Source organism: Gopherus flavomarginatus, chromosome 8 (genome assembly GCF_025201925.1).
Source record: "Gopherus flavomarginatus isolate rGopFla2 chromosome 8, rGopFla2.mat.asm, whole genome shotgun sequence".
Taxonomy (NCBI): domain Eukaryota; kingdom Metazoa; phylum Chordata; order Testudines; family Testudinidae; genus Gopherus; species Gopherus flavomarginatus.
The window spans coordinates 12,202,909-12,216,376 of NC_066624.1; the positions used below are offsets into that span (position 1 = coordinate 12,202,909).

General features: G+C 47.2%; 1 protein-coding gene and 1 long non-coding RNA gene across 5 annotated transcripts in view; one reads left to right on the plus strand and one right to left on the minus strand.

The window, feature by feature from the left end:
• Window positions 1-2,034, minus strand: part of RADX (RPA1 related single stranded DNA binding protein, X-linked) — a 35,391-nt gene extending 33,357 nt beyond the window's left edge. For both annotated transcript variants that reach the window (XM_050964494.1, XM_050964492.1), the window contains exon 1: window positions 1,371-2,034. In XM_050964494.1, coding sequence (XP_050820451.1) covers window positions 1,371-1,956 — 586 coding nt within the window. In that variant the 5' untranslated portion in view covers window positions 1,957-2,034. The remainder of the gene's footprint in view (window positions 1-1,370) is intronic.
• Window positions 2,035-2,274: 240 nt separating this feature from the next.
• Window positions 2,275-3,640, plus strand: LOC127056575 (uncharacterized). Of its 3 annotated transcripts, XR_007775854.1 has the most exons (4): window positions 2,275-2,337; window positions 2,396-2,511; window positions 2,686-2,801; window positions 3,502-3,640. It is a non-coding gene; the product is annotated as an uncharacterized LOC127056575 (long non-coding RNA). The 3 variants fall into 3 exon arrangements; XR_007775852.1 differs by lacking the exon at window positions 3,502-3,640 and having other exon boundaries at window positions 2,686-2,911; XR_007775853.1 differs by lacking the exon at window positions 3,502-3,640 and having other exon boundaries at window positions 2,454-2,511; window positions 2,686-2,911.
• Window positions 3,641-13,468: the final 9,828 nt, after the last annotated feature.

The following is a 13,468-nucleotide window of genomic DNA, read 5'->3' on the forward strand; positions in this document are numbered from 1 at the left end:
CAAGGAACTACGTTTCTGTTCAGATTTCACTTCAAATCTGAAATGGGGCTCCTACGCAAGACCGGTACTTTCAGAAAATACTTTCCATCACCATTTTTTAATTTAACATGTTTTTGCAATATTTAGAAACATACTAAAGTTTATTGTTTAAGTTGTGAGGGAACTAGCCAATGTCTACACTAGGCCTGATTTGCCACTATAGGAATATTGGTAGACTACAGTGGCAGAGCACTCATACTGTGGATGCAGCTCTACTGGCATAATTGCACTTTGATTCAGTACAGTAACCAGCCCGGAGGCAAAACAAGCTAAAGGGGTAAAAGCACAGCTTTGACAGTAGAATTGCATCTAGGCTAGGGACCTCTGGTGGTACAGCTACCTTGGTCAGCGATCACATCCCTTTACACACTGTAGACACAGAAGCAAAAATCTGTAGCATGGACCTGGCCTTAGTTACCATGAAAGTTAACACAATTACAATATAATCCAAATGGTAACTGTGAAATGAAGGGTTTTGACCATATCAGAATGTTTAAAATAAACTAAAAAGTACTTCTTCACAAGACATGGAATCATTGCAAGGGGATGTTGTGAGGGCCAAAGGAAACTGGATTCCAAAAAGAATTAGATAAATTCATAGAGAATAGCTCCATAAACGGCTATTAGCTGAGACTGTCAGGGATGCAACTTCCCCCTCTGCCAGAAGCTGGGACTGCCCACTGTCAGAGATAAGCTACTGGGCTAGGTGGATCATTGGTCTGGCTCAGCATGGCCACACTTAGGAGGTTCAAAAAAGAGGCTTTTTTCCAGAAAACCCAGACATGGGGTTTCCCTTTCTCTCTAAAGGGGCAGGGAGAATAAAAACAAAAAAAACCAGGAAATGTCCTAGGTTTTTACAGAGCAGACAAGATATAGCTCAGAAGGAGCCCTGATTGCTCCCGTCCCTGAATCTGGGTCCGAATCTGCAGCTGATTGTTCCATTCCCCCGCAAGCCCCAGCTGCAGATCCCAGCCCTGGGGAAGGAAGGGAGAGCACAGCTGTTGCTGGTTGTGCCAGCCACCCTGCTGCAGGGACCCACTTCTACCCTCCCTTGCCCCCAGTGTCCTTGTTCCGGGAACGCGAACCATGATCACATGCATCCGAGGAAGTGGGGATTCACCCAGGACAGCTCATGCCCCAAAACGTCTGTTAGTCTGTAAGGTGCCACAGGGCTCTGTGCTGCCTTTATGCTCACTCTAGGGCCCCAGGCTGAACCTGTGATTAGTACAACTCCCTCGCCAAGTAAAAACAACAACAACAGGGCTTGGGCCAAGGGGCCGGGTCAGTTTCGAGGCGCTCGCAGGCCGGACACTGCCCCCCCCCGCCCTTACCCTCGATCTCGACGCGGCCCGGCGGCCGGCTCGCCAGCCAGATGTCCCCGTAGGGATCTTCGTTGTTCCACAGCGGCAGGTAATGGCTCCTCGCGCCCTTGAGGGGCGGGCGCCGTTGCTCGCCGGGCTCGCGGCCCCCGGGGGGCAGGTCCGACGGGCCCCGCAGCACGTCCAGCCGCTCGAGGCACAGGAAGCCCGAGCTCAGCTTCTTCTCGTCGTACAGGTAGGAGCAGCGGGTGAGGCGCAGCCGGCAGCCGGCGCGCAGAGTGTTGCGCTGCACCAGGGCGTTGAGCGGCGGCGCCAGGTAGCACTTCTCCTGCCGGCTGCCGTCCGCCAGCGTCACGTCGTAGCAGTAGGCCGGGGCGGGCGGCTTGGGCAAGGCGCTGCTGGGCGGCGGCGGCGGCGGGCTCTCCGCCATGTAGCGCTCCACCGCCACCACGGCCACCGGCGGGGCCTCCGCCAGGGACACGCTCAGCTGCGAGGAGCGCAGCACCTCGTTGCAGAGCCTCTGGAGCCAGGAGGCCGGGCTCGGGCCAGCCCCCTCCTCAGCGCGGGGGGCGCCGGCCCCCACGGCCGCGTCCTCCATGGCGCCGGGCACCTCGGAGCCCCCGGGCAGCGGCCCCCTTGGGCTCCCTCCGCCTGTCACTGGGCGGGCCCGAGGGCCGCCATGTTGCACGCGCGAGGGGGCGGTGCCCGGAGGCGGCCGCAGGGCCCGCGCGCTCCATTCGAAGAGCCCAACGGCTGCGCTGGGAGATACGCGGGGGAGGGGGGAGCGCGCTAGAGCGGCCTGGCCAGGGACGGGACTCCGTGGGGGGCGGGGAAGAGAGCAAGATGAGGAGGGGGTGGGGGAGGAAGGATGGGGGCAGGGGGAGGTTCTGGCAGGGGAAGGAAGGATGGGGGTAGGGGGAGGTTCTGGTAGGGGAAGGGTCGGATCTTGCAGGAGGAGGAAGGATGGGGGCAGGGGGAGGTTCTGGTAGGGGAAGGGTCGGATCTTGCAGGAGAAGGAAGGATGGGGGCAGGGGGAGGTTCTGGTAGGGGAAGGGTCGGATCTTGCAGGGGAAGGAAGGATGGGGGCAGGGGGAGGTTCTGGTAGGGGAAGGGTCGGATCTTGCAGGAGGAGGAAGGATGGGGGCAGGGGGAGGTTCTGGTAGGGGAAGGGTCGGATCTTGCAGGAGGAGGAAGGATGGGGGTAGGGGAAGGTTCTGGTAGGGGAAGGGTCGGATCTTGCAGGAGGAGGAAGGATGGGGGCAGGGGGAGGTTCTGGTAGGGGAAGGGTCGGATCTTGCAGGAGAAGGAAGGATGGGGGCAGGGGGAGGTTCTGGTAGGGGAAGGGTCGGATCTTGCAGGGGAAGGAAGGATGGGGGCAGGGGGAGGTTCTGGTAGGGGAAGGGTCGGATCTTGCAGGAGGAGGAAGGATGGGGGCAGGGGGAGGTTCTGGTAGGGGAAGGGTCGGATCTTGCAGGAGGAGGAAGGATGGGGGCAGGGGGAGGTTCTGGTAGGGGAAGGGTCGGATCTTGCAGGGGAAGGAAGGATGGGGGCAGGGGGAGGTTCCGGTAGAGGAAGGGTCGGATCTTGCAGGGGAAGGAAGGATGGGGGCAGGGGAAGGTTCTGGTAGGGGAAGGGTTGGATCTTGCAGGAGGAGGAAGGATGGGGGCAGGGGGAGGTTCTGGTAGGGGAAGGGTCGGATCTTGCAGGAGGAGGAAGGATGGGGGCAGGGGGAGGTTCTGGTAGGGGAAGGGTCGGATCTTGCAGGGGGAGGAAGGATGGGCGCAGGGCGAGGTTCTGGTAGGGGAAGGGTTGGATCTTGCAGGAGGAGGAAGGATGGGGGCAGGGGGAGGTTCTGGTAGGGGAAGGGTCGGATCTTGCAGAGGGAGGAAGGAGGGGGGCAGGGGGAGGTTCTGGTAGGGGAAGGGTCGGATCTTGCAGGGGAAGGAAGGAGGGGGGCAGGGGGAGGTTCTGGTAGGGGAAGGGTCGGATCTTGCAGGGGAAGGAAGGATGGGGGCAGGGGGAGGTTCTGGTAGGGGAAGGGTCGGATCTTGCAGGGGAAGGAAGGAAGGATGGGGGCAGGGGGAGGTTCTGGCAGGGGAAGGGTCGGATCTTGCAGGGGAAGAAAGGATGGGGGCAGGGGGAGGTTCTGGTAGGGGAAGGGTCGGATCTTGCAGGGGAAGGAAGGATGGGGGCAGGGGGAGGTTCTGGTAGGGGAAGGGTCGGATCTTGCAGGGGAAGGAAGGATGGGGGCAGGGGGAGGTTCCGGTAGGGGAAGGGTCGGATCTTGCAGGGGAAGGAAGGAAGGATGGGGGCAGGGGGAGGTTCCGGTAGGGGAAGGGTTGGATCTTGCAGGAGGAGGAAGGATGGGGGCAGGGGAAGGTTCTGGTAGGGGAAGGGTTGGATCTTGCAGGAGGAGGAAGGATGGGGGCAGGGGGAGGTTCTGGTAGGGGAAGGGTTGGAACTTGCAGGGGAAGGAAGGATGGGGGCAGGGGAAGGTTCTGGTAGGGGAAGGGTTGGATCTTGCAGGAGGAGGAAGGATGGGGGCAGGGGGAGGTTCTGGTAGGGGAAGGGTCGGATCTTGCAGGAGGAGGAAGGATGGGGGCAGGGGGAGGTTCTGGTAGGGGAAGGGTTGGATCTTGCAGGAGGAGGAAGGATGGGGGCAGGGGGAGGTTCTGGTAGGGGAAGGGTCGGATCTTGCAGGGGAAGGAAGGATGGGGGCAGGGGGAGGTTCCGATAGGGCAGTGGTTCCCAAACGGGGGTTCAAAAATGTTACAGGGCGTTCTCAGGAAAAAAAATTCCCTAATGGTGGACAGAGAAGTCCTTAGGGACCCAGGCACGGGGCCAGCAGCCCCTGGACTTCCAAGAGCTAAGCAGATCAAAGCAAGCATCTCTATCACGCTGAAGCGATTTAAACTTCAAGACTCCTTATAAGAAATAGAAAGGGAGGTGGATATTTTCTGCTGTTTTTAAAATTAAATAGGCAGCTAGTGTTGTATTTAAAATTACTATGAAGAACAAGTTTAAGCTCTATGGTAACAGTGCATTGTTTGCCTGGACTGCTCAAGACCTGAATGCTTGTGTAGGAGGAACTCTTTGAGTTGGCTTCTTAAATACTTTCATGCTGTTTCACATCTGATATCCCTGATGAAACATACAAGCTTTGTCTTATAATAGGTTTATTCAAAGTGATACAAGCTATGAAAGTGAGATCTTGGAAGAGTGTTGCTGTTTTCATAATGTAATAAAAATACTGTAATGATGAATAATAACTAGTGTGTAATAATCATGTCACAAAAAACTAATTTTATATTTCCAAGATCACTGCTTTTATAATTTATACTCAGGTAAAGGAGAAAATCCCTGGAAATAGTCATTTTTTAGGACGGGGTTCGTGAGACTTGACATTTTAGTGAAAGGGGTTCACAGGTTGTTAAAGTTTGCCAACCACTGGTAGGGGAAGGGGAGGATCTTGCAGGGGAAGGAAGGATGCGGGCAAGGAGAGGTTCTGGGAAGTGGAGGATGGGGAGGATCTGGGGTGGGAGAAGAGGTGGAGGGAGGCTCTTGGTACTGGGAAAGAGGCTGAGGATCTGGTAGGGTTGGAAGCGGGGACAAGTAGGAGAAATTGGGGCATGAAAGGATATGGCAAAGAGATGTCATTGATCATGTCTGCTTTGAGACATTAGTTTCTGGGACACATGAAACCTGGCTTTCCATAGAGTACTAAGTCACATTCAAGGGCTCAATTCTTATTTTCCAGGCACTCCCTTGTGTGGGCCCAGGATATGTAAAAGAAGCTAAAACTGAGGGATGAAGACCGCACTTGACAACTGTGCTCCTTTGGGACAATAGGACTCTCTACAATAAGGATGATACTCATTTGTGAGAGAGACAGAACTTTCTGGAGGATGTGAACTGTCTGAGACTGTGAAATGACTTTCCCCTTTCTGTCCCAAAGTGCAAGGTGCATTTCTTTGACCTTGCCTGCCAGGTCATAACAACACAGCAGTGTGTACATTAAAAAAAAACACACCACCAACAAAAACTAATGTATATTCCACTGCACACATGGTTCTCCTGCTTGAGGATGAGTGAATGAACCACATATGACAATTTTTAGTCACAGCACTTAATGCACTGCTGGAAGGTGCTCAGATACTACGGTGATGAGAGAAGTATACGAACCTATGTAGTATAGAACTTCTATTATTATTACTATTGATTTGTATTGTGGGTGCAGCTGGGTTGCCCAATCATGTTCACTTTACTAGATACTGTACAAATGACAGCAAAAACATAGTTCCTTTCCCAAAGACCTTACAATCAAAGTATAAGACAAGAGACAATAGGTGGATATGACAAACAGAGAACACACATGATACTAATCAGCATGATTCAGTAATTGGGGAAAACATGCGTCTCAAACTTGCACTTACAACAGCTTCATTAGGCTTCCCCATTTTGAATCTGTGCTGTTTATTTCCTCTCCTGCGGCAAAGGACGTTATTGGTTCTGGTACATTTTTAGTATAAAATTTCCCCATGTTGCTGGCAACTTTTACTGTTCTAATCTCACATGGTCCCCTTTGTCACATAATTCTGTAACAGGTATGGACTGGTTACAGAGCTTGCTTATACACCAGGTACAGTTGACGTTAGTTTAAATAAGATGTTACCCAAAATTGGGCCAGCTAGTAAGCTTAGTGAGGACTAATGACCCACAAGAGTTTGGCAGAAAGCTGCACGTTTATTATACTGATAGCTAACCTCGAAAGAAATGGGAGGGGGGTATACTCAGGCTCCCACGACAGGCATGGCACTTGAGATGTCAGGATCCTTCAAGGTAAGTGTCCCACAGTGCAGCGATGGACAGTGCGATGAAAGTAAGTCTTCCTGAGGCATGATGGAATGCAATGCAGCGAACCACTGGGCAAAGGGCCTTCACGGGAGGTACAATCATGTGAGTGCACTCCTGAGCACATGGCCCCTTCCCCTTTTAAGGACCTGCTCCTCATGGCCTGCAACTAGAGATGACTTGGCCATGTCTGGTTGGTCACACTCCACCTTGGACAGTGTCCATGCATTGGGGGTGTGATTGTTGCCTAATCAGAGTGCCAGACACCTTGTCTACCTGGGAGCTCTTCTGATCTTCCAGCTGCTCAAGCAGCCCATTCATCCCACAAGCATTCTAGGAGGGAGGAGGAAAGCCACTTCACAAGTATTCAAAGAGGGAGAGGAGAGAAAAGGGATGGGGTAGAGGAGGTGTAACAGACCTTTTGAACCTACAAGTTATACACAGCATACAGGTCACTGCTGCTCCTACAACATAAGGTACAGTAGAATCTCAGAGTTACAAACACCAGAGTTATGAACTGATCAGTCAACCACACACCTCATTTTGAACCAAAAATACACAATCAGGTAGCAGCAGAGACTGGGAGAGAAAAAAAGAAAAAAGCAAATACACTATAGTACTGTGTTAAATATTAACTACTAAAAATAAAGGAAAAGCAGCAGTTGTCTTTTGCATAGTAGTTTCAAAGCTGTATTAAGTCAGTGCTCAACTGTAAACTTTCGAAAGAACCACCAAAACGTTTTGTTTAGAGTTAGGAACATTTCAGAGTTATGAACAATCTCCATTCCCAAAGTGTTTGTAACTCTGAGGTTTTACTGTATTTTGCACACAGTGCCACCTAGTGGCTGAATAATATAATACAGTTTAGCATTCCATTACATCTGCCCCTTTAAGTTATACGTCCTTACCATTTACAAAATGTACACTATCATGCTGTCTTTGAAGTTCAATATATCATTCTAAGTGTCTGAATCATACTGGTTTTCTAATTACTCTATCCGAACATGTAACAACTTGGTCATCAGGCTGTCCATTAGTTGCAACGTCTAACTGTGGTTGGTTTGGAGCCCTTGAGTCTTCTTTCTCCTGTTCTGTACGTGCCATTTCTAGCATTTACTCTTCTTTCTGAAGAACAAACTGGAGTTTCTGTTGAACTGTCCGCTGTTGGTTTCTATCACACGTGATCTGAATTCTCTTTCTTTACAACAGCTGCAATTGTTCATCCTTTTTCTCCATCTAATTTGATATGAACACAGTCATCAGGTTCTAGACCTGTGAGTTCTCTAACTCCGTAACATCTGTGGTAAAAGTGTTCATAAGCTTTTTTATCCTTTTTATCTGATTGGATACTCTCGTCATGTCTGGCCACTTTGAAGATAGATTCTTTTTCCAAGTTCGAACAATAGTTCTGAGTTGTCTTCCCATCAGGAGTTGTGCTGGACTATATCCGGTAGTTGCAATTGGGCTTGATCTGTAAGTCAGAAGAACAAGGAATGGGGGTCGTCTTGTAAGATTTTTCTTGGATAGCTGTACAGCTCTCTCAGCCTCTTCTTTTGCTTCTGAGTAGTGTGGGATGCTAGTAATCAAAATCATATATAATTTGTTTGGAATGACTTAAATTCTGTTGCAGTGAATTGTGTGTTGTCCGTGACTAGGTGTTCTGGAATACTGAAGTGAGCAAAGTGCATTTCAGTTTGTTGATAACACTGCGACAAGTTATGTCTTTAAAGTACCTAATTTCTACCTGGAAAAATAGTCCATGATCACCAAGTAATGGTGTCCTCTGAATTTGCATAAATCTACAGCTAATCTCTTCAAGGTCTCTCTGTTAGAAGTGCTTGTATGGTTCAGCATTGTCTCTTAAGTTGATTTGTACTGGTTCTCCTTTCAGAAGCTCCGTATCATCAACTCTTCCATTGAGTTCTTCCACCTTTCTCACTAGGCCCATCATGGCTGTCGCACTGTGGCTGAGGAGTTTGTTGGTCTTTGAATCTTTGATCACATATGCACTGAATGCACAGCTTTTGTCTTTGTAAGTTGTTTCTGTGGTAAACTGGCCTATGCAGTTCAGAATATCTCTAGGGATAGTCAGAGCTATGTCAGATGACTTCAGCTCTGGGAGGAATTGGCAGTGATTGTAAGTCGCTTCTGAGACACCTATGATATCAGTGTCTGAGTCAATTTTAACGTGTATAGTTTTCCCATGAATGTTCAGTTTTATTCTCCAGGCAGATTCTGTGTCATCACAAGCAATAGATCCCAGAAACAATGGCTCTTGATTGCCTATAATATGAGTCAACTCACTGACTACTTTAGTGCAGCAAACAGCTGCAAAATGCCCATATTTCAAGCACGTATAACATCATGAACCTTCGGCTAGACATGCATCATCTCTTGGGCTATGACTTTTTCCACACCTTCCATAGGCTGGAATTTGTCCCTCTTAGCCCGGGAGTTCTCTCTCCTTGCCTCAGTGATTTTATGATAATAACTTTTAACATTAAAGTCATTACAGTTTCTAAGCTAGTTTCAGGTTTGTCAAGTTTCTCTAGGTTTTGCTGTTTCACCACTGTTTTTCTGCTGTGGCTATAGAGTTCAGTCTTTCTTCAGTAGCACATGTTGTGAAAGTTTTTTCTCTGTTAACCCAATAATGAGTGTGTCTGATATTCTTGTATTTTGCATTCCTAAAACCACAGTTTTCAGCTAATGAATGCTGAGCTTTTAGAAAACATTCATTTCCCCCTGATTTTTGAATTTTCTGGTGAAAACATGCTCTTTCATAAATCATACCTCTGTGAGGTATAAAGTATGCATCAGACAGCCAGAACCCTGTCATAGTCATTTTGGTGACTGTCTGCAGTAAGATCTAAGGATTTAAAGAGATGTTATTTCTGCTTCCCCATAGCATAAATTAAAGAAGATATCTGTATATCTCCAGTTTCTTTGTGGAAATACAAATTGTTTTCAATTTGAAATCTTGCACAATACGGCTTCCAGTCTCTCCATTAGGAATGTTTTTCAAAGCTGTGTCAGAGGGGTTATGTTGATGAGATCCTGCAACCTTTGTTGTTTTACTCTTTCTGTTTGCAACCTTTGTTGTTATTTTGATACCATGTCATGTACTTCGCTGCCAGATACAGAGCTTCCTCATACACACCAGATGTGTTCATCATAATAAAATCCTTTAATGCTATGCCAGGTATGGATGAGGTTAATTTAAATAAGGTATTTTACACAGTGCCACCTAGTGGCTGAACAGTTTAGCATTCCATTGCACTCTTTAAATCTCTTCCCTGGCTGACTGAAATTGTCAGCAGTGGAAGAATCTGCCCATCCCCACAGGTTAGGACAACGTGTTACTGTTACTGATCATATCTGAGTTTCACTAAGAGCATTCCCATGGGACTGATTGCCATACAATATGTGACAAGTGGGTTAGACAGTGTCTGTGATCATAATGGGAAATGGACAGTCTTTGAAAGCTGCAGAAACACCTTCCCACTCAGTATGGAGGGAGAAGTATACGCTCAATAACAACCTCCTGGACCATGGAAACTTGTGGCTAACTGCAATGTGCTGATCCTGACCCAGAAAAGCACTTAACCATGTGTTAACTTCAAGCATGAGAGTAATCCACTGAAGTTAATGGCACTACTCATACTTAAGTACTTTTCTGGATTGGGCCACAGTGTTCGGCCCTTTGCAGGATTGAGCCCTTAGTTACCGTGTATGGCATATGTCACTAAGATCAATTGCAGAGAGTCCCTTTTTTCATTGCTGTTTGAAAATGCGTAAGAATCTGTGAGGCCTAACCTGACTAAAAAGAAAAAAGAATCATTTAACGCAAGTAGCATTGGACCAACAAAAGGCACAAGATAAAATTTCATGTTGCAGCTAAAGCATCTTATTATTGTATGGGATGATAAAGCGTACTGTAAAATAGAATTGTTTGTTGCAAATTATTTTGAGGATGAAAAATAGCCTTCCCAATATTTGTTTCACCATTATCTCCTAGGTGCTTTTGTTGACCCTACCTTGAAAATAACAGGAAACCATAAATAATGCTAAAATATCATCTGAGATGATTACCCAGCAGACACCCTCTTGTCCTTTAATCAGTACTATGCACTGTAAAGAAAGTGGCAGGCTATGAGCAGGAAGGTCTCTTGTACTTTTGTTAGGTGAAAGTTTGATTTATTGCTCAGCTTTTAGAATCCATAGAAAACAGTCTTTTTATATAGATTGCAGGTTTGCTTTTGTTTCATTTAAGTTAAATACAGTTATCAAAGCACAGAACCTGAACTTTTAAACTGGATTGTGTGACGCTTCTTATAGAAACAAACTCATTGCAGACAATTTAGTACCATAAAACTACTTCCCCCTCCATTATAAAACATAGATTAAAATTAAAATGCCAAGTTTCATTTATGTTCCACTGAAGATAGGGACTACAACTAGATGAAAGCTATATTCAACCTGTTCTATATACTGTGCAATTTACAAAATATATGTATTTATCTGTACCTATGTTGTTTAGCAAATCGTTATGCATTAAAGAGGAATGATAAATCATTCCCTGTGGGTTTTGTACTTTGCATGCTCCAGTTTTGAGATGAAAAACAAATGTTTTCACTTTGAGCTTGCACTGTTTGGTTTTCAAAGGCATATTTTTTGTAGACCATGATATGTATAAATCACTTAGTCCGTGCCATGGGGAACTTCCCAGGGCAGCGGCAGGTGGACAAAAACCCTAGCAGGGAAGTTCCATTGAAAATGGAGGAAGGAGGGTTGGAGGGCTTTGAAATTAGTGGAGGCACAAAGGATGCTCTGTGTGTGTGAGGGGATTTGCAGGTTCTGGGGGCAGAATCCCGTTTGCTCTGGAGGTGGGCATCATCCCCTTCACTCTCAGCAGAATGATCTGTGGAAAACACTGCAAGAGAAAATGTCATGAGGTTTTTCCTCCCCTTCTTCACCTCTTTCCAAGGGTTTCTCTACATGAGAGGGAAGAACTGGTCCAAGAGGCCTAGTTTCTCTGATGAAGGTGTTGCACAATGGAAGCAGGTTAATGGATAAAGCTAGCAGGGTTGGCTGAGCAGCTGGCAGATGTTGCTGAGGAGTGCTGCGGACATCATATACTTCCCCATCTTAAAGGAGATCGGGAGTGACACGATTATATTTTGCTGCTGCTGTTAGAGATTGAGGGCCAGATTCAAGAGGCACAGCACAGAAGGCACATCTCTGGAAGGGGATGGCAGTAGGAGAAGGGGGAGGTGCCCATATGCCAACTTTTGTGTCTTCTGGCTTGGTAGCTGCTGTAGAGGTTGGTGCACAGGCCACAATAATTCTGTCGAGGACAGATATATTACAACCCTGTGCAATATCTTTGGGGACCACTGTATTAAAATTCTGACTGATTTCTATATTCTATTCTATGTGGGAGGGTTAGCACAGCTTCTCCAGGAACTAAAAACAGCGGGGGTGAGTTAGGCGAGTCAGTGAGACGAAACAGCTTTAGACAGGTACAACGCCCTGGAGAGATTTGCACTTAGTAGTTCAAACTGGGTTCAAACAGTGACAAACAAAGAAAGGGTTTTTGGTATAAAGAGGCTGATTTTAAACTGACACAGGGTCATACTGATCCATCTAATGGACACGAACTTTGTCCAAGGGGGCCTCAATCCTGCTGAAGAACTTTGGCCTACTAGACACCCATAAGACTGATGGCTGACTCCAGCCATGTTTAGCACAGGTCCTGCAGGGACCTGTTCAGCCTTAACATCGCCCCCCACCACCCACACATACACATGCACTCAGAAGGGAATGGGACAAGGGTCTCTGCCAAGATTCAGGTGATGGATGGAGACCTGAGCCCTGTCTGGCACTCCTGGAGTGGACCATGGGGGGCAATATAGGTACAGTTACCCTTAAACTGTGACACTCAAATTTCCTAACCTGAGTGCTTGATTTTTCAACCCTAATAAAGTTTTTGTAACATAGATTTTATATGTGTAAATTCCTAGGTTTTTAAAAATGCAAACAGAAAAAAACAAATTCTTTCATATGGCATTATATTTACATCTACATGCCAGCAAGATTGGAACCATTAGATCTACCGCATAGACTTCTGTCACTTGACTTGAATTAATAAAGTAGCTGATAGCAGGTTGTCATCCTCCACATGTACCAGCATTAGCGTGGGTTTCACAGATATTTGCTACCAGCAAAGGAATTGTGACACTCGGGAATCTTGGGTTCCATACTAGGCTACTAGTGCTGTAGTTGGCATAGATTCTTCTGCTCATACCCCTTCCGGCATGCCCCTTTCCATCCCATCCCCTCCATCCTGTTCCTGTCTCACTCCTATCTCTTTCCACTTCTTTCCATAGGGGTGTGATTTCTAAAGTGCACTAGCATGTTGCATGTTAATATGACTGTGTAGACCTACTGGTACACACTAAAGGTTCCCAAGTGCATTTTACATAGTACTGTTTCAAACAGCACTATGTTAGAGCGCACCAGCAGGGGCTAGATAGACCAATGAATGTGCACTTAGTGTGGTTTAGAAGTCATCCCCCTCATCCTACCATGTACACAAGCCCTCAGAGTACTTTTCCAATGTTAATTACATCTCAGAACCCATCAGTGAGGTAGGTGCATATCACTGCACCCATTTTATAGCTGGGTGAAGTGAGCTGACCAAGGTGACCACCAGTCAGTGGCAAAGCGAGGAATAGAACACAGAATTCTTACCTCCCAATACATGCTAAAACCATCTCTAATTTTGTGGAGCAAACAAACTAAAAGCAGAGAATAAATTATTGTCTCTGAATGCAGTGCACCCACATGTAGAATTGTATCAACACTCAGCCTGATTCTACTTTCACTTATGCTGCAGTAATTCAGGTGCAACTCCATTTAAATCAATTGGGTGGCAGACTCAGCCCCACTGTGTTTATAAGCTGCATGAGACACTGCCTGGAAACAGCATTCTGTGCAGTAAATAGAGGGTGAGTGGCAAGGGTAGTTAACGATTTCTTATGGCTTTCTGCAAACAGATGGGTGGACAGATGTTTAGGGTGCAGTTTGCTGAAAAACAAGAAGGCACGTGCTGTGCTAGTCTGAGAAGCATAGTCAGAATAGGAGGAAAAAGCTCGATGAAAAGCCATTTGCCTTTGTTTTTACACTTAAGGTAAAATCATGACTCCATTGACTTCAAGGGGGAGGGTGATCAGGATTTCACTTTTATGCCCTTTAGAATT